This window comes from Pristis pectinata, chromosome 19, assembly GCF_009764475.1.
Source record: "Pristis pectinata isolate sPriPec2 chromosome 19, sPriPec2.1.pri, whole genome shotgun sequence".
Taxonomy (NCBI): Eukaryota; Metazoa; Chordata; class Chondrichthyes; order Rhinopristiformes; family Pristidae; genus Pristis; species Pristis pectinata.
The window spans coordinates 40,333,026-40,354,024 of NC_067423.1; the positions used below are offsets into that span (position 1 = coordinate 40,333,026).

At 46.6% G+C, this 20,999-nt stretch overlaps 1 protein-coding gene across 2 annotated transcripts in view; it reads right to left on the reverse strand.

The window, feature by feature from the left end:
• Positions 1–20,999, reverse strand: part of itpr2 (inositol 1,4,5-trisphosphate receptor, type 2) — a 286,274-nt gene that overhangs the window by 155,917 nt on the left and 109,358 nt on the right. For both annotated transcript variants that reach the window (XM_052034332.1, XM_052034331.1), the window contains exons 11-18: positions 19,757–19,908; positions 18,596–18,695; positions 15,836–15,996; positions 7,447–7,588; positions 5,461–5,619; positions 5,049–5,221; positions 3,194–3,313; positions 1,769–1,954 (exon numbers count right to left, since the gene is read on the reverse strand). In XM_052034332.1, coding sequence (XP_051890292.1) covers positions 1,769–1,954; positions 3,194–3,313; positions 5,049–5,221; positions 5,461–5,619; positions 7,447–7,588; positions 15,836–15,996; positions 18,596–18,695; positions 19,757–19,908 — 1,193 coding nt within the window. The remainder of the gene's footprint in view (positions 1–1,768; positions 1,955–3,193; positions 3,314–5,048; positions 5,222–5,460; positions 5,620–7,446; positions 7,589–15,835; positions 15,997–18,595; positions 18,696–19,756; positions 19,909–20,999) is intronic.

Below are 20,999 nucleotides of genomic sequence, written 5' to 3' on the forward strand. Positions count from 1 at the left end.
AGCAACATAAATGGAATCTGACTTCCAAGTATCCAACGGTAGGGAAAGATCTTCTGGCTTCTGTCAGACCTCCCTGTGTTCCTTCACGGGAGGTCCAGTGCGGATTTATGCTAGGAGTACCATCTCCACCCAGCCCCAATGTACTGCCAGCTGCCTCTCTGTGGCAATCCAACTCACCCAGTGCGAGGGTATGATCTACCCCAGCTCCCAGACCAGGAGACTGCCCTCTCAACCAGGGTCAGCCCCAGCGCCAGTCCCACAGTCCCAACGAGATCAACAGGCAGAAAGAGACGAACAGTAAGTAACCCTTCCAAATGGTTTAAGTCAACGAGCTTCAATCTATTGAATTCTTTTAAGTGTTTCTTAAGTGGTTTATGGTGCTTACATTTTTAAATTAATCATCAAAATGTTTTAAATGTTATTTTTAATGTTTCCTCCTATTTTGAATGTTAGTGAATGTGAAAGACTATTCTATACCAGTGGCAGCTGACAGACAATAAACCTGGGGTGCGACCTTCCCAGGAGGAAAGAACTGGGACTGCCCTCTGCCACACTGTTGGGACAATACTTTCTGTCGATACTGGGGTGGTACTCAGGATGGAAATATTGCAAGTATAGACTAAGTTGTCCTGGGAATGACTCTTGCTGGATACTCCTGTACCACAAAATGTTCCCACCGCAGTGTCTGGCCGACACTCTGCCAACACTGCAGTGACCACTTCCCCCACTCCCAATGTTACCTCTGACCCCCAGCAAACCTGTCCCTGACATCCTGGTTTGGGCCCTGTATCTAAGGAAGGATGTGCTGGCTCTGGAGAGGGTTCAGAGGAGGCTCACAAGAATGATCCCAGGAATGAAAGGCTTGACGTACCAGGAGCGTTTGACGTCTCCAGGGCTGTACTCGATGGAGTTCAGAAGGATGAGGGGGGATCTCATTGACACCTACCGGATACCGAAAAGCCTGGATAGACTGGACGTGGAGAGGATGTTTCCATCGGTGGGAGAGTCTAGGATCCGAGGGCACAGCCTCAGAATAAAGGGACATCCCTTTAAAAGTGAGATGAGGAGGAATTTCTTCAGCCAGAGGGTGGTGAATCTGTGGAATCTGTTGCCACAGAGGGCTGTGGAGGCCAAGTCATTGGGTGTATTTAAGGCAGAGATTGATAGGTTCTTGATTGGTAAGGGGGTTAAGGGTTACAGGGAGAAGGGGGGAGAATGGGGTTGCAAAAAAAAAATCCACCATGATTGAATGGCAGAGCAGACTCGATGGGCCATATGGCCTGATTCTACTCCTATAACTCATGATCTTACCCTACAATTCTCCCAAAACACCCTGAGCTCCCACCCCACCTAACTGCTCACCACCCCATCCCAACAACTCACAGCCCCCTCCCCTCGCCTGCCCCGATCCTCAGCCCTAACCCCAGACCCCGATCGGTTCGGACACCCACCGCCTCAAAAAGAAAAGCGCCAACTATTCTCCTGCCCTCTCAGCAATTACACCGGAGACCCCAATAGGAAGTATCTCCGCCTGTCAAGAACCCCCACCACCACCTCCCTTTAAACCAAAGGCAAGAGGTTCAATTGTTAATTTAAGGCAAAAGGTTGTTGGATTTTGTTTAACCAAAGCTACAAGAGGCAATATCAAATATGTGGAGCAAGGTCACAAATCAGTCAGCAGCATACTGAACGGTGGAACAGGTTGTCGTTACTCCATGTTCTTTGTTTGAAAAGGAACTTGATTTACTGATTACTAAACACCAATTACCTGTAATAGGTTAAAATATCATTTTCTTCTTTGTTTCCCTCCTTCGCCTCCTGAGCAAGCTGGCGGATGGACTTGCCGTGAGGTTCCTTGTCCGCATCTATCCAGTACAACCAAACCTCATCCTCTTCACCATCCTCCTCAAGCAGAGGGCTCTCAATGCTGAAGTCCCCACGATTCGAGAGCAGCCTTTCAAAAGGGGAACATTGATACCAGAAACATCACACTTGGGGTCACAGAAGAGTCAGAGCTGTTAGTAACAGGCTTGTTCTTTTATATATCAATGCAAAATAATTCATGAATCATCTTTTTTATACGTAAGGGAATTTTTCAGACAGCACATCACGGAAACCAGCCTCCCTTCCAGGGACTCTGTCTACACTTCTCGCTGCCTCGATAAAGCAGCCAACATAATCAAAGACCCCACCCACCCCGGACAGTCTCTCTTCTCCCTCCTCCCATCGGGCAGGTGATACAAAAGCCTGAAAGCACGTACCACCAGGCTCAAGGACAGCTTCTATCCCGCTGTTATAAGACCATTGAATGGTCCCCTGGTACAATAAGATGGATTCTTGACCTCACAATCTCCCTCTTCATGGCTCTTGCACCTTATTGTCTCCCTGCACTGCACTCTCTCTGTAACTGTAACACTTTATTGTGCATTCTGTTATTGTTTTCCCTTGTACTACCTCAATGCACTGATGTGATGAAACGATCTGTATGGACGGCACACAAAACAAAGTTTTTCACTGTACCTCAGTACATGTGACAACATTTACCATTTCACACAGGTATCCAATCTTCCCGAAACTAGTCATTACAACAGAATGAACCATTGTCCAAAAAACTTAACAACATCTCCCAGCAATAGCTGTTGAAAATGCTTCATTATGAAATGAAAATAGAAAATGCTGTAAACACTTAGGGAGAAACAGAGTTGGCAATTCAGGGAAGTGGTTTATAGCACCAAACCCGGGGTATCCTATTTTCATTTCAATTGCCACCACAGTTCTGACTTGATTTTTGCTCCTTTGTTCTTGACAACATTGTTTTACATAGCGTCAATTAACATTCAAATGGCGCCGAACATTTTGTGAAGACAGTTAGGGAAATTTGCCACTCCAGACCTTCTCTGTATACTTGAGATTCACTGGGAATAAATTTGCCATTGGTGTACGGGTAAAAAAATGTATTGACAACCACAAAGACAGACGCACACTCGATGACGGATGCGGTGTCATACAACAAAATAAACACCAGCTATAATTTCTAAATGAGCTGATGCATTTACCTCCCAGATAGAAGTTTGTAGAAAGCGCTTCATTGATTAGGAAGCCCTCATTATCTAAACAAGAATTAAAGATGTGATATACTGCCTGCTTAGGTGTCCTTAAACCATCCCGTCGTATAAAGGTCGCAACTGCTTACTTGGTTTGAATGAGAATGTCGGCATTGGATGAGTTCAACATAAATTTGCAAATGAGCTCTTGAGTGACAGGGATTGCAATGTTGTTGGACACACAGAGATCTGACAAGTAATCCAAAAACCTGCAAAACAAAAACACGTTGACATAATGATGGAGTGTTTTGGGAGTAACCCTTTCACTGCCAATTGACAAAGCTTGAAGAATCCGTCGGGAAAATAATTCCAATGCCGGGTTCTCATTTTCCCCTCTCATTCCACTCATTAGTCTTTCTGGATCTGATTTAAATCTAATTTATCCCACCTCCCTCCCAGCGATTCCTCTGATTTTACATCTGGCAATAAATCTCCCTAGTTAGGGAGTAGGGAGTTTTGTTATTATCACTGACCTATGACGTGAAGCTTGTTGTTTTGCGGCAGCAGTACTGTGCAAAAACATAAAGATCTACAGGACGGGACTACAGCCCTGTTGTTCTTCAAACTTCCAAGTGTTCATTGCCACCACTATGAATTTGCATTTGCAGTCATTTGCAAAGCAAAATACCAGATGAGGATAAACTTCAACTGACTGCATTTACAGTGGTGAGGCAGCACTTCGACAGTCTCTCAGCCAGGGTAACCATGGATTAAATTTACATTTGAACTCCATCACTTTGCCGACTGTTGTCCTCCTCCTGTTTACGCAGAATCCTTTCTTCCCATTTCCACCATCTGCTCTGGATAGTGTGAGGAAGTGGTCCGAGCTCTCAATGAGCAGCTTCAATATCAAGCAGGGACTATTTAGGTAAAATGAACCCCTCCCCCCCACCCGTCGCTCACCTGCTCTCCTCCAGACCACTCTGAAAGGAAGATCTTGCTCCTACATAATGCACCACCTCACAGACTGGGGGGTGGGGGAGGAAAACACCTCATGGTTAGTGGGGGGAGACACTTCATGGATCTGGGGCGAGGGGAGACACCTCACAGTCGGGGGAGAGGGGAGAGACCCCATGGTTGGGGGGAGGAGACACCTCATGGATCTGGGCGGAGACATCTTGGGGGAGGGGAGACCTCACAGATCTGGGGGGGAGGAGGGGAGACACCTCACAGTCAGGGGAGAGGGGAAACATCTCACTGTCAGAGGAGGGGAGATACCTCATGGTCGGGGAGAGACTCCACAGATTGGTGGGGGATAAAGGTCATCAAAAAAAGGATTGGCGGTGGGGGAGACACCTTGCGGTCAGCGGGGGGGAGAGAGGCTCTTCACAGATTGGGGGGGTAGGCACCTCAACTTTAGGGAGGAGACACCTCAAGGTGAGGAAGGGGGCAGGGACATCTCACGGACGGGGGACAGGGACACCTCAGGATGAGGAGGGGGCAGGGACACCTCAGGGTGATGGGGGGAGGGACAACTCAGGGTGAGAGGGGCAGGGACACCTCATGGACCAGGGGCAGGGACACCTCAGGGTGAGGGGGGCAGGGACACCTCACGGACTGGGGGTGGGGACACCCCACGGACCAGGGGCAGGGACACCCCGCGGACCGGGGTCAGGTACACCCCACCCTGCTGTGACAGACCTGCCTCGTGTCACGAGCTGCTAGAACTCCTTCGGTGAAACAAAGTTATCCCAGTTCTGAACCCCCGACTGGTGGTCACCTTCCTATTTGTTACTGCTCCTGGCACAAGCTTAAATAAAGCTTTCATCATCCTATATCCCCACCCTAATAAAGGCCCCAATAATTACAATACCAAGACTTTTATTTAGATTAATCTAAAACTAACAATACATTGCATTTTTCTGATCAAACTTGGGCAGAAGATTTACTTTAAAGCACAGTGGGACTTAGAAGAATTGTTCAAGCAGACACATGATGCCCCACCTGGGCTCCCTGTTCCTCCGCAGCAAATTGACGAAGGTCTCGATTTCCTTTGCTGTGATATGTTTCTCCAGCAGTTTCCTATTGTTGTGCAGCAGGGCTGTAATCGTGTCTTCTGCCAGCACATCGTATCCGATCTGGGACTGCATAATGCCAAACATCTTGGCAATGTATTCCTGGAAGAATTTTTTAAAAAAGTACAGGGATGTGAGGAAATCCTTGTCCGAGAGCTAGTGGATCAAGCACCCCCTTCCTTGTGGGAAAACAATGACAAAAATAATCCATATGCGTTCCAAAATGCTGGCCTTGAATCTTATGTAAGCAAACATCTCCCCCCCCCCCCCCCCCATCAGAGAATTTGTTTGAAACACGGCTTTTGAAAATACGGACACACAAATTCACCAACTGCACCGACCTGATTCTTCCTGTAGTCCTGTTGTGAGTGTCGGAGGACACGGTAACATAGCCTCAGGATGTATCGGTAGGGAGCATATCGCTGGTCTCCGAGGTCTTCCAGTCTCAACATCGGCCCTTCTCCCTTGTCCATGAAAGGAGCTTTCAATATTCCGAAGATCTACCGAGAAAGTTAACAAAACATGGCACATCAGCGAAAGATGGGACCGGGATTACCATGAAATACAGGAACAGGATTTAGGCCATTCAGCCCGTCGAGTCTGCTCCACTGTTCAATTGGCTGGTTTCTTTTCAGCCTCATTCTCTCGCCCTTACCAATCAAGAACCTATCGATCTCTGCCTTGAATACACCCAATGACTTGGCCTCCACAGCCCTCTGTGGCAATGAATTCCACAGATTCACCACCCTCTGGCTGAAGAAATTCCTCCTCATCCCAGCTCTAAAGGGACGTCCCTTTATTCTGAGGCTGTGCCCTCGGATCCTAGACTCTCCCACTGATGGAAACATCCTCTCCACGTCCGCTCTATCCAGGCCTTTCAGTATCCAGTAAATTTCAGTGAGATCCCCCCTCATCCTTCTGAACTCCATCGAGTACAGGCCCAGAGACATCAAACGCTCCTCATATGTTAACCCCTCTATGGATCTGAAAATACAACTTCGGAACCTCATTTCAACCCATTTGTGTTTCTCTTAGAATTAGATTTCACAGTGCTCTGGTTTTAACCATGCAGGATATTGGTTAGGCTACACAACATGGAAACCAGCCTCCCCTCCATGGACTCTGTCTACACTTCTCACTGCCTCAGTAAAGCAGCCAACATTATCAAAGACCCCACCCACCCCGGACATTCTCTCTTCTCCCCCCTCCCATCGGGCAGAAAATACAAAAGCCTGAAAGCACATACCACCAGGCTTCTATCCCGCTGTTATAAGGCTATTGGACAGTCCCCTAGTACAATAAGATGGACTCTTGACCTCACAATCTACCTCGTCATGGCCTTGCACCTTATTGTCTGCCTGCACTGCACTTTCTCTGTAACTGGAACACTTTATTCTGCATTCTGTTATTGCTTTTCCCTTGTACTACCTCAATGTACTGATGTGATGAAATGATCTGTATGGATGGCAATGCAAGGCAAAGTTTTTCACTGTACCTCAGTACATGTGACAATAATAAACTAATTTACCAACATACATGGAGTACAATATGCATAGGAGATTCACCAGAATGTTGCTTGGAATGGAGTATTTCAGTTATGAGGAACAACCAGAGAGGCTGGTTTCTTTTCCTGTGAACGGTTAGGCTGAGTGTGGGGAGAGGGGGCAGGAACATAAATTAATGGGGGGCATAGATAGGGGAGGTGCTGAGAAACTTTTCCCCGTGGCAGAGGTGACTGTAACCAGAGGCCTTAGGTTTAAGGGAAGGGCTAGGAGATGTAGAAGGATTTGAGGAAGAATTTTTCCACACGGAGATTGGTTGGAATCTGGAACGCACTGTCTGAAGCGGTGGTGGAAGCAGGAATGTGCACGTAAGTTGGTAAATTGGTTTATTATTGTCACGTGTACCGAGGTGCAGTGAAAAAACTTTGCATGCCATCCATACAGATCACTTCAAAACATCAGTACACTGAGGTAGTACAAGGGAAAAGAGTGCACTCTGGGTTAAGCTGACTTTTATTTTGGCAACACGCATTTTATTTTGGCAGTCGTGCAAAGGAATTCTACACCTTGACGATTGAGCTTTCAAGCTAATGTGAATTATAAGACCTATTCTCTGTACCTGTTAGGGCTGGGTAGATAAACCAAGACATGCACCATTACATGAAGTTAGCTCAATTAACCAGTCTCATCAAATGTGGCTTTAGACTTTTTATGGATCAAATACGCCTTATATCTTGCATGGAGCAGACTCTTCTGATTCTTTCTTGGCTAACGTGAGAAGGGTAAGATTGGAGGTCACCAGAAAATGTAGTGAGGTGCTCTTACCTGCTTCAAGATATTTTGCTCTCTCATTAGCTTCTGCCTCTCCCTGTTTGGTTTTGTGATAACCACATCCAGCACCTCCTGACCATTACTGGGCACATCCGCAACAAAAAAGACCAAGTCTTCCAGAAGTTTTGTCACAAACCTGTGGATATATTCACTCATTATTTGCCAGTTTTGTTACCTTTTTGTCACTTGTTAAATGAATTTCCTGCAGGTGGGGTTCCTATGGTAGTGTTTGATCTGTCCGGGCACCAGTTATGCCCAGAGGAAGCAGCCACCGTTGAGCTACTCATTCCGCTGCTCTTTGTGGGAATTCTGTGTGCACAAAATGGCTCCCTTGTTTGCCTGTGTAATAGTGCTCTCTGACCTACTTCCTATCTCATTCTTTTTTAAAAACACAGATCATTCAGCCCATCAATTCTATCCACTCCCATCAGTCCCATTCACCTTACCTCCCTGGTACCTATCCTTTCTCATGTACCCATCAACTCCTCCCAATTCTCCTGCCACCACCCAATAGGGTCAATTTACAGCCACCAATTAACCGAACAACCCGCGCATCTTTGGGCTGTGGGAAACCCACGCGGTCACAGGGAGATCCTGCAAACTCCACACGGGCAGCACCCGAGGTCAGGATTGAACTCAGATCACTAGAACTGCGAGACTTCAGCCCTACCCGCTGTGCCAACGCTCCGCCCACATCTTACTTCTTCCTAGGCAGTCCCTCAGGATCGAGGATGACTTACTTCCAGTCGAGGGTTCTGAGGTGGAAGACCAGGCCAATGTGGGAACAACGGATTCTTCCCTAGGGGTGGCAGAAGGACGGGTGGGGTGGGGTGGGTCATTTGTGAGGTGCTGCCCTTTTTCTACGACTTTCCCCGGGCTTCCGTGTGCTCCCGATGCACGGCTCCTTCTCCGCATTGAGAGGTCAGGGGTCAGAGATTCCCAACAGTCAGTGGAGAATGTTGCAGAGGAATCTTTTCTTCTGCGCTGGGAAACTTTCGGAGCTGGGATCAGAGGGCCTGTTTCGGAAGTCTGGTATCAGACATGTGGATGACATGACCCGCCCAACAGAACCCAGGGAGTGCAGTTCGGGCTTCAATACTGTGGATGTCGGCATGGCATGTGACAGCTGGTGAAGCTGTTTGATAGGAGGACATCATGGCACCACTTTGGAGAGGAGCGGGGCCTATTCCCAGTGGGTGTTCCTCAGTAAGCGACTCTGAAACAGATCGGGTTGGAAACCACTTCAGAGTAATCCAGAAAGTACAGCTGCTGCCTCAGAGCTCCAGTGACCCTTGCTCAGTCCTCTGCGGAGTTTGCACGCTCTCCCTGTGACCGCGTGGGTTTCCTCCGGGCTCTCATGTTTCCTCCCACATCCCAAAGACATGCTAGTTGTGTGGTTTAATTGGCATTACGACAGCGAGATCCATTTCCTTCGTTGGCTGTTAGGGACTTAGGGACAATCTGATGTGAGGGGAGGCACTATATAAATGAAAGTCTTGTTCTTATTGGTGCTAAGGTATTACAGCGCCAGCAACCCGGGATCAATTCCGGCCGCTGTCTGTAAGGAGTTTGTACGTTCTCCCCGTGTCTGCGTGGGTTTCCTCCGGGTGCTCCGGTTTCCTCCCACATTCCAAAGACGTACGGGTTAGGAAGATGTGGGGTTGCTGCGTTGGCGCCGGAAGCGTGGCGACACTTGCGGGCTGCCCCCAGAACACTCAATGCAAAAAAGATGCATTTCACTGTGTGTTTCAATGTACATGTGACTAATAAAGATATCTTATATAAATTCACATTTCTTTAGTTTGCAATTATTACTCCTGAGTTTTATGAATTCATATCCTTCATCTATGTTTCACAAAAATTAGTTTAATTGGATTCTTTAGACCTGACATTTCTACTAATGTGGAACATTTTTAAATTGTATCAGTGCCAAATATCCAGAGTAAAGCAGGGAGCAAAGTGGCAATTCTGATATCTGAGGTTGCTGGTCCTATAACCACCTCTATAGTGCAACGTCATTCACCCATGCTGTCTAGTATCATGGGAGGCAGGAAGCTGTCAAATCATTCCCACCACCCCTCTCTTATCTTCAGTTAATTATTAAACTTTGATCTCTGACACGCTCCTCCTCCACTGCACCAAACCCTCTCCAATCGGTTATATCCGTGCTTTTATTGAGGATGGACTGAAATGGTCCCTTCTATGCCATAAGGAGATACGTAATAAAATGAAGCTAATTGTTTCTCCACAACAGCAACATGCCGACATATTTTCATCCAATCATAATATACCAATGAAGAATTAATCCAATCACATTTCAGCATAAAAAAAAGCTTGCCCGTAATGTCGCCAATTTGTAGGGTGGATCTTCTGACAGGAGTTAATGGCAGGGATTTGCCTTAAAGTCTGTAAGTATGAAACCTAATAATGGAACGGGCTGGGTCGTCGTGACTTCCCTGCTTGCTTTAGGAAGTCTTTGCTCTACACTGCCCGATTCCCTTGGCTTCAAGTGCGACCGATCCACTATCTCCCTGTCTCGAAGCGACATCTCTCTCTCTTTGCTACCCTGGCCCTGTTCCTTCATGCTTAACCAAGCCATCTTGGTCGACACCTGGATATGGAGCCACTGGACCTATTTCCCAGCTCCACAGTTCCCTACCCGTGCCCTCTGACCCTGGGGATCCACAGCAGCACGGATCCAGGTTCAATCCTGACCTCAGGTACTGTGGGGCTTGCTCATTTTCCCTGTGACCACGTGGGTTTCCCCCGGGTGCTCTGGTTTCCTCCCTCATCCAGAAGAGTGCAAGTTGGCTGCTGTAAATTGCCCCCGGAGTGTAGGTGAGTGTAGAATCTAGGGGGGAGTTGGGGGGGAAAATAAAAAATAGGATTAATATAGGGGTAGCATAAGATGAGTGACTGATAGTCAGCATGAATTCTGGTACTGTTGATCCTTCGCTTAAATTTGAGGAAGTTTGGAATCCATTTGTTCAATATTTTCACGATATAGATCCCCTTGTAATAACCTTTCAACTTAGAGGAATGGAGTTGACGACATAATATTGCTCTGTTTCTACAGAGAAATTTTAGCCCAGTTTTTTTTTCTGTTTGTTTTTTTAAAAATTTTTTTTCCTTAGCTTAGTTTGGTTTGATATAATGTTTATAAATTTTCTTATTGTTTTGGGAATTTTTTTCTCTTTCTTTTATATTTTATAATAAATCTTTTTCTTTCCTTTCTTTTATATTATATTCATTCGCTAAGAGATCATTGGATCTACAGATTTTTTTATATACTTTATTGTTTTCTATGATTATCCATGCCATGATTGTTCTTCCGATCTCTTTGTATTACATCTACAAACATTGATGTTATATATTAATCTGTATTAATTTGAAAACTAATAAAAAGATTGAAAAAGAAAGAAAGCATGAATTCAGTGGGCTGAGGGCCTGTTTCTGTGTTGTATCTCTCCATGACTCAGTGACATATGTCCGTCACAGGAAAGAGAAAAAGTTAACGTCTTGGGGTCCAAGTCCATAGCTCCCCAAAAGCGGTGCACAAGTTGATAGGGTGGTAAAGAAGGCATACGGCATGTTTGCCTTTATTAGTCGAGGCACCAAGTTCAAGAGTCAGGAAGTTATGTCGCAGCTTTATAAAACTCTGGTTAGGCATTCAACTCTGTTCGCCCCATTACGGGAAGGGTGTGGAGGCTTTGGAGAGGGTGTAGAAGAGGTTCACCAGGATGCTGCCTGGATTAGAGGTCTCGTGCTATAAGGAGAGGTTGGACAAACTTGGGTTGTTTTCTCTGGAGTGGCATAGGCTGAGGGGAGACCTGACAGAAGTTTATTGATTATCAGAGGCATAGATACAGTAGGCAGCCAGTATCTTTGTCCCAGGGTCAGAATGTCCAATACTAGAGGGCATGCATTTAAGGTGAGAGGAGAAAGTTCAAAGGAGATGTGCGGGGCAAGTTCTTTTTTTTACACAGAGAGCGGTGGGTGCCTGGAATTCACTGCCAGGGGTGGTGGTGGAGGCAGATATGATAGAGACAATTAGGAGGCTCTTGGATGGGCACATGGATATATAGAAAATGGAGGGATACAGACCATGTGCAGGCAGAAGGGATTAGGAATTATTTGCTTAATTAGTTCAGCAGGACATCGTGGGCCGAAGGGCCTGTTTATGTGCTGTACTGTTCTATGTTCTAACAGTTTCTTGGCAGAGGAATTACCCCATTTCTACACAAAATTATTACTAGCATTTATTTATTGAAAGTTATTTTAAACATATGCATACATTGTGTGTTAACCACTATATCAGCTTAATTATTATTGTCTTTTTTTGACTGAGGTGGCATTATTTGACGCACACATGTGAAACCCATCACACATAGAAGAAGGCCAGGCTCCCTGTCTCCCATCACAGTGGGTAGCACCCTTGAACTACAAGGCACCACACAGGCAGTTATCAGACCGGCAACCTCACTTCACACTGTTAACCTTGTTATTTTGCTACGGAATGAGATTGGTGGATTAAGGCAGGGTCCTTAACAAGGACAGGCAGAGAAAATGATTCAGTGACACTTTGTCAGGTGAATGCAAAATGTAGAAAGATAGCAACATACACTTAGAATTGGGATTGACTTGGTCTAGTGATGAAAGGTGCTGTGCGCTGAGCTACAAAGTGGAAACAAATTGAAAGCTTGAAGCCAAATAACCTTCATCAACCCTCCGCAAGTTAGCCAAGTGGACTTTATACGGCAATTTGAGAGAACTCATTGACAGCAGGAAAATAATGCAGTGTTCGGTCACAAGCTGTGACAATGCAGTAGCTGTGGAACCATCTTATTGGGTGTCTTTCTCAAGGCCAAGAGGGGAAAGCCTCACAGAAGTCGGGAAGTTTGTTATCATCAACTGGGAAGAAGGTAGTGTGTACCGTGTTGGGGAGAAGGCTTGCAAGCAAACTGACTTAATATCAGATGACACAGTCTTTTTGCAGTGTGCACTTATTCAAACTAATTTACCAGGAAATAAAGAAGTTGTATTAAGTTAGGACAAATGCCACTTTTTCATTGTAACTGGGCTGAGGCAGATCCATGTAAAACATATGGAAGTGCAATCTATAGAACACAGGACACTACAGCACAGTACAGGCCCTTCGGCCCACAATGTTGTGCCGACATTTTATCCTGCTCTAATATCTATCTAACCCTTCCCTCCCCCATAGCCCTCCATTTTTCTATCATTCATGTGTCTATCTAAGAGTCTCCTAAATGTCCCTAATGTATCTGCCCCCACAACCTCTGCCGGCAGTGCGTTCCACGCACCCATAACTCTCTGTGTAAAAAACGTACCCCTGACATCCCCCTTATACTTTCCTCCAATTACCTTAAAATTACGCCGCCTGGTGTTAGCCATTGTCACCCTGGGGAAAAGTCTCTGACTGTCCACTCGATCTATGCCTCTTATCATCTTGTACACCTCTATCAAGTCACCTCTCATCGTCCTTCTCTCCAAAGAGAAAAGCCCCAGCTCACTCAACCTATCCTCATAAGACATGCTCTCCAATCCAGGCAGCATCCTGGTAAATCTCCTCTGCACCCTCTCTAAAGCTTCCACATCCTTCCTATAATGAGGCGACCAGAACTGAACGCAATACTCCAAGTGTGGTCTGACCAGAGTTCTATAGAGCTGCAACATCACCTCACGGCTCTTGAACTCAATGCCCCGACTAACAAAGGCCAACACACCATACACCTTCTTAACAACCCTATCGACCTGTGTGGCAACCTAGAGGGATCTATGGACGTGGACCCCAAGATCCCTCTGTTCCTCCACACTGCTAAGAGTCCTGCCACTAACATTCTCTCTTCTCTCCTCTCCCACCAGGTAGAAGATACAGGAGCCTGAGGGCACGTACCACCAGGCTTAAGGACAGCTTCTACTCCACTGTGATAAGACTATTGAACGGTTCCCTTATATGATGAGATAGACCATGACCTCACGATCTACCTTGTTGTGACCTTGCACCTTATTGCACTGCACTTTCTCTGTAGCTGTGACACTTTGCTCTGTACTGTTATTGTTTTTACCTGTACTACCTCAATGCACTCTGTGCTAACTCAATGTAACTGCACTGTGTAATGAATTGACCTGTACGATCGGTTTGCAAGACAAGTTTTTCACTGCACCTTGGTACAAGTGACAATCATAAAGCAAGACCAATACCAGTATTCTGCCTTCAAATTCAATCTTCCAAAGTGTATCACTTCACACTTTTCCGGGTTGAACTCCACCTGCTACTTCTCAGCCCAGGTCTGCATTCTATCAATGTCCTGTTGTAACCTACAGCAACCTTCTACACTATCCACATCACCAACCTCCGTGTCATCAGCAAACTTACTAGAAGATCTGTAGCCGGCCTTAAGGGAAAAACACAGATTTGGGAAAAAGGGAGGTGGCAGAAGAGAGAAAGTGAAAGTGAGACCCACAAGATAAAGGAGGAGATAGGGGCGAAGGAAGAGCTATACAAGAAGACAAGGAGAGAAATGGTGGAAGGAAAGAAACATTCCCTATTTTAATCTGTGAGGAACAGTGTTGAAAACCAATAGGTATAAATTGAAAAGCTTGCCCTTATTTGTTCTGTCTTGTCCCTTTAAGCTGACTGGGATGTGTTCATTTCTCCACTCTCTCTCTCACCCTGTGGAAGTTCCTTTGCTCCCTCTAGGCCCCTGTGAAGAGGTTTCTGGGCAAAACAGAGACTAGCAAACCTGAAGGTTTAACACAAAAATGAACACAGTCATTTTGGAACACGTGGCATGAACAAGCCAGGGCCCTTCGATCCCAGTCTCTGAGTGACCCAAGAGAGAGAGAAAACACAGACACAAGAGACTGCAGATGCTGGAACTTGGAGCAATAAGAAATCTGCTGGAGGAACTCAGCGTGACAGGCAGCATCTGTGGAGGGAAGATGGACAGTCAACATTTCGGGTCGAGACCCTTCATCTGGACTGAAAGATGGACTGGGGAGGTAGCTGGTATAAAGAGGTGAGGGGAAGGGGTAGAGCAAGAGCCGGCAGGTGATAGGTGGATCCTGGGAGGAGGGGTGATCGGCAGATGGAGGAGGGGAGAGTAGGAATGGTGACAGAGTCCGGGAGGTGAGAGGTGGAGGCAGCAAAGGGGCCGCAGATGATGGAATCTGATAGGACAGGAAGGTGGAGCCTGGAACCAAATAAGGGAGGTGGGGAGGGCAGATGGGAACAGTGGTGGGAGGGACCCCAGAGGGGGGAAGTGTGTTGGTGAGGGGTGGAAGAGGGGAAAGAAACAGGGTGATGGGGGACTGGGAGGGGGTAGCGGGTGTAGGAGGAACTGGGTAGATCAGGAGGTGAGAGAAAAGGGTCAGAGGGAGAGCAGCTTACCTGAAGTTGGAGAAAACAGAGGGAAAACTTACTTGAAAACGAATAAGAGATAAAAGGCACAGGATGAATGAGAAACTCTGGCACAATTCAGCGCCAGTGAAGTAATCTTTCATTTTGCAGTTTAGAAAACCAAATTAAATGCAGCCTGGATTGGAGAGCATGTCTTATGAGGATAGGTTGAGCGAGCTCGGGCTTTTCTCTTTGGAGAGACGGAGGATGAGAGGTGACTTGATAGAGGTGTACAAGATGATAAGAGGCATAGATCGGGTGGACAGTCAGAGACTCTTTCTCAGGGCGACGATGGCTAACACAAGGGGGCATAATTTTAAGGTGACTGGAGGAAGGTATAAGGGGGTTGTCAGAGGTTAGTTTTTTACACAGAGAGTGGTGGGTGCGTGGATCACACTGCCGGCAGAGGTTGTGGGGGCAGATACATTAGGGACATTTAAGAGACTCTTAGATAGCCACATGAATGATAGAGAAATGGGAGGGGAGGGGTTAGCATTTGGGAGGGAAGGGTTAGATAGATATTAGAGCAGGATAAAATGTCAGCACAACATCGCGGGCCGAAGGGCCTGTACTCTGCTGCAGTGTTCTATGTCCTATGTTCTATACTTTCAGTCTGACTTCACTTCAAATCTGAAGTATGCACAGAAAAGTCATGGGGAGATTAAAACCAGCAACTGTAAGTATAGGGAAGACACGGATAAAACCAACGGGGAATTCAAGAGAAACGTCCTCACTCAGACAAAACTTGCGAGCAGGCTCAGTTTCTAAAGCAAACAGGATGGATGAACTTACAGGTGAAGTTAACTGAGCAGGAGGGAGAGAGGAACGAGAGGTCATGCTTTTAGGGTTTGATGAAATGGGGTGGAATAGGTTCTTGTGGAGCAAGTGCAACCGTATAGGCCGATGGGCCGAACTGCCAGATTCTGTGCTATGCATTTCATCAGCATGCTTTCCACTCACCTCCTTTCATTCTGAGTGATGCTGCCACTTTCTAACTTTTGGACCGTCGCTACGAGGACTTTACTGGCATCGTTGGCAAAGTCCAAATCTCGGACTTCTGAAAGTGGCACAGAGACAATGGCAAACGCTTCCTTGTCTTCCTTGGTTGGACACGTTCCAATCTAATAACAACAAGATAATGGCCAGTCCGTCACAAGAACACAAATGTCATGGCAAAAAATAGAAAGTTAAATGATATTGATGGAACATTTTTAAACTGTGGTGTTGGAGGTTGTGTCTTGGTCATGTTACTGAAGTAACAATGTGGACATGTGCTTACAACCCAGAGTTCGCTCAACTGCTCCCCAGCACTGCAGATGGAGAATCCCAATTCTTGTCTAATTAAGCTGAAAGTCACCAGGTGTCTGTTGGATTGTTGCACAACCAAATTGGCTACTCCTTGAGCTTCATGCGAGCAAGGAATTTCATTGCACCCTGTTGTTACATGACAATAAACTGATCTGAATCTGATGCATTTTGGTAAAGAAAAGCTGACTGTATAGCCTTGCCTATGTATGGCTCCTGGCCCACCCATCAAAACAGGTTGACTCTGAATTGCCCTTGGAAATGGGCAGGCAAGCCAACCATTTGAGTCAAACTCAAGCCAAAGAACAAACAGCTGGTGGAACTCAGTGGGTCAGGCAGCATCTGTGTCAGCAAAGGGGTGGTTGACGTTTCCAGTCGAGACCCTCTGCCTCCACAGCTGCTGCCTGACCCACTGAGTTCCACCAGCAGTTTGTTTTTTGCTCCAGATTATAGCGTCTGCTGTCTCCATTTTGTGTCAAACTGTTTGAGAAGGCCCGCCACACCAGGTCAGGCAGCAAGGGATGGGCATTTAGTGCTGACACTGTCAGTTACACACACTGGGTGAAGATTGTTTTTTTTAATATTACTGTTGACTTCTCTTTAGACACAATCTGGCTTTGACCATTGTTTTTGCGCCCTTCTATAGTGCAATAACATAGGAACCTACTGATCACATCAAATTAACTTTGACTTGTGTTCTCCATTCACCTGACAAATGTAGAAAGCTATCACAAAGTCCAAACCAAACCACCAACAAATCTGGACAACACACCCACCCTGCACCGATGGAGCACACGCTGACCTTACTCCCCAAGAGCTGAGCTGGCAAAGTTCCCCTCTCTACAGGTGCAAGGAGAGGCACTTCTGGAGTTTAACCACTTCGTGTACCAACCTCAGGCAGTTCAATTAGCCCCACTCTACTCACTGGGGCATTGGCTGGCCAAATGTATGAAATGGTGAATAGTTACCATAAGATGTAGGAGCAGAATTAGGCCATTCGGCCCATCGAGTCTGCTCCGCCATTCGATCATGGCCGATTTATTTTTCCCTCTCAACCCCATTCTCCTGCCTTCTCCCCGTAACCTTTGATGCCCTTACTAATGAAAAACCTATCAACCTCCACTGTAAACATACCCAGTGACTTGGCCTCCACAGCCGGCTGTGGCAATGAATTCCACAGATTCACCACCCTCTGGCTGAAGAAATTCCTCCTCATTTCCGTTCTAAAAGGACGCCCTTCTATTCTGAGTCTGCGCCCTCTGGTCCTGGACTCTCCCACTACTGGAAACATCGTCTCCATATCCACTCTATCCAGACCTTTCAGTATTCAGCAGGTCTGATCAATGCTTTTCATAATCACATAGATGCCACGGCCAAGAAAGCTCACCAGCGCCTCTACTTCCTCAGGAGGCTAAAGAAATTCGGTTTGTCCGCTTTGACACTCACCAACTTTTATCGATGCACCATAGAAAGCATCCTATCTGGATGCATCACGGCTTGGTACAGCAACTGCTCTGCCCAGGACCACAAGAAACTGCAGAGAGTTGTGGACACAGCCCAGCACATCACAGCAACCAGCCTCCCCTCCTTGGACTCTGTCTTTACCTCTTGCTGTCTTGGTGAAGCAGCCAGCATAATCAAAGACCCCACCCACCCAGGTCATTCTCTCTTCTCTACTCTTCCATGAGGTAGAAGATACAGCAGCCTGAGGGCACATACCACCAGGCTTAAGGACAGCTTCTATCCCACTGTGATAAGACTATTGAACGGTTCCCTTATACGATGAGATGGACTCTGACCTCACGATCTACCTTGTTGTGACCCTGCACCTTAATGCACTGCACTTTCTCTGTAGCTGTGACACTTTACTGTGTACTGTTATTGTTTTTACCTGTACTACATCAATGTACTCTGTACTAACACAATGTAACTGCACTGTGTAATGAATTGACCTGTACGATCGGTTTGTAAGACCAGTTTTTCACTGTACCTCGGTACAAGTGACAATAATAAACCAATACCAATACCAATAATCTCAAGGTGGCCCAATGTGATACACAGCCAATTGAAGTGCAGCCATTGTTGTAATGTAGGACGAGTGGTGGGGAATGTTTACACAGCAAGATCCCATAAACAGCAATGAAATAAAAGGCCAACTTGTATATTTTAGCGATGTTAGTTAAGGAATAAATGCAAACCAGGTGCTGTGGTTACACAAGCCTGTAGAGGGCACTTTCATCTGAGGTATGGCACCCTTAATGCTGGAGGTTAAGCCAGGCTCAGGAGTGGAGCCTGAACCTACAACCTTCCGACTCCGAGACAAGCCCACTACCCTGACGCCCTAGTTGACAGTCGAGGCCCCAGAGGACAAACGAACACAGCAGGAGGACCAGCCACACAAAGTCTCCACCGCACCTTCAGCATCACTGGCCGTTCTTCTTCAGTGTCGATGGGGATGTTGCTGCTGGTGACCCAGGTGTTGGTGCAGAGATGTCTCAATCTAACGTACGAGTTCCTGGAGAAAGTCAAAGGGAATTTGTTCAATGCTCAGATGTTACATGCGCTGAGTTAAAACGTTGCTCTATAAACATGCCAACCCAACCCAAGGCAGGCAACGTTACCGAGCTGAGTCCTCAGTCCTCACATACCCGTGGGATGTGACACAGCGACCTGCTGTTCGTCTCAACATTTATGCCTCATCATTCACCTACTGCCTCCATTTAACCGTCTCTCAGCAGCTCACCTTGTAGAAAAAACTGCTACCAAGCTCTGGAAATCTCTGGGTAAGGTCAATGAGCCTAACAGTGTGGTCAGAAAATACTGACATCAAGCTGTCATGCACCTGGACTTTGTGGCACAGTTGAGTACTGTTGGATTCCTGTTTTAAGTAGTTTTTTTAACATGTATAGTGTTTAATACACCTCAAGTGGCTGTACAAGGAATGGCTGCTTCCTAGCTTATTGGTTCGTCTATCGGGTGAATATGTGTTTTCTCATTGGTTGGTTTTGCCACAGGGATCTAATAGGTTTCCTGATTGGACTATCGTTAGCTAAGGAGTACCTCTTATCTCAGGTATAAAAGGTGCCGTTTTTCATTAATCTCTCTCTTGCCTCTATCCCTCTCTTGCTCTCTTCCCCCTGGCCTGAGCACATTTTTAGTTCCTTTCTCTTGGCTCATCTCCAAGTGGTAAAGTTAGTGTCACGTGCTCTGTGACTGTTTCTTCGTTTTAAACTTTTCCAATGAAACTTTGTGAAGCACCAAGTTGTTTTCAACTCATTCTTGGGACTCCTGAAAGAACCTGCGGATTCAAAAATAAGCGGATCCGACAGTGCCGGTCTCTTTATGCTGGGAGATCCGAGAAATTCGCGTGAGCTGCTCTTTCCCACGAGGGGGGCAGAACAGCATAAACGAACGCAAGGCGGTTTTGTCGAATGCACCTCATACGCGATCCAAAGAGCCGTGAAAACCCACGCAGATTGGCACAAATACGCAAATCTCTTCAGCGAAGTAACGGCTAAATTCTGCTCTTATGCCGCAATCTGCTGGAAACTGTGGGCAACGTAAGGGAAGGATTACCTGGGCACCAGGGAGTCGGCTCTCTGAAGGGTGGTGGTGTCAAGCTCAAAGAGGGACGCGATGTCGTTTCCGTGGGGCACTGACACCAGTGTGTAGATGATCTTCTCCACCATCTGCCGCTTGCTTTTAATTGGCAACATATCCCCCTCGCTCTGGAATCGAAGAAAACAAGTTGGAGTACAGGGTACAAGGGAGATCAGAGGCAGCAATGTGGGTGCATTTCACCGGAAGCCGGTTAACGAACTAGAAAAGCTGTGCGGTCATCTGACACGACTGCACTAAGATTTCAGCTAAAGTCTTTCATAAAGCACAGCACCAGTATTGCTGCGTCTTATGAAAGACTAGCTGAAATCTCGTGGGCCATCATTTTGTCTGATAAAGTCCACTCCTCCTAAGTCAAAGAGCTGCTGATGGACGTGTGTGAGACAAAAAGTTGCAGGGATACAGGGGAGAGGGAATGGGTTAGTCTGCTGAGAGCTGGCACAGACTAGACAGGCGGACTGGTCTCTCCCTGCGTCGCAATGAGTCAGTCAACTAATTCTAGTCACTGGATAATTGAGTGCGTTGGGTCAAGTCTTGGTCTGCCAACTCTCCCACACAAGGCAGTGATCTTCTCCCTTTCTCATTAACTTTGCCATTTAATTGAGCTCAGTCAAATCAATTATATTGTCATTGGCTGAATAATCAGTGTTTAGCACAATTTATCCTGCCAAGGTGCAGAAGTCACGTAAGCAGTGATTGCATGGTGGGTCTCTCTACCACCCACTGCGTTCTGGGATCTGCTCTTACACACAGCAGCACAGTCAGGCCAGAAGACACAGGAGCAGAATTAGGCCATTCAGCCCATCGGGTCTGCTCCGCCATTCGATCATGGATGATTTATTTTTCCCCCTTGACCCCATTCTCCTGCCTTCTCCCCATAACCTTTGACACCCTTACTAATTCAAGAACCTATCAACCTCCGCTTTAAATATACCCAATGACTTGGCCTCCACAGCTGTCTGTGGCAATGAATTCCACAGATTCACCACCCTCTGGCTGAAGAAAATCCTCCTCGTCTCTGTTATAAAGGGGTGTCCTTCTATTCTGAGGCTGTGCCCTCTGTTCCTAGATTCTCCCACTACTGGAAACATCCTCTCCAATGTCCACTCTATCCAGGCCTTTCAATATTCGGAGGGTTTCAATGAGATCCCCCCTCACCCTTCTAAACTCCAGTGAGTACAGGCCCAGAACCATCAAACGC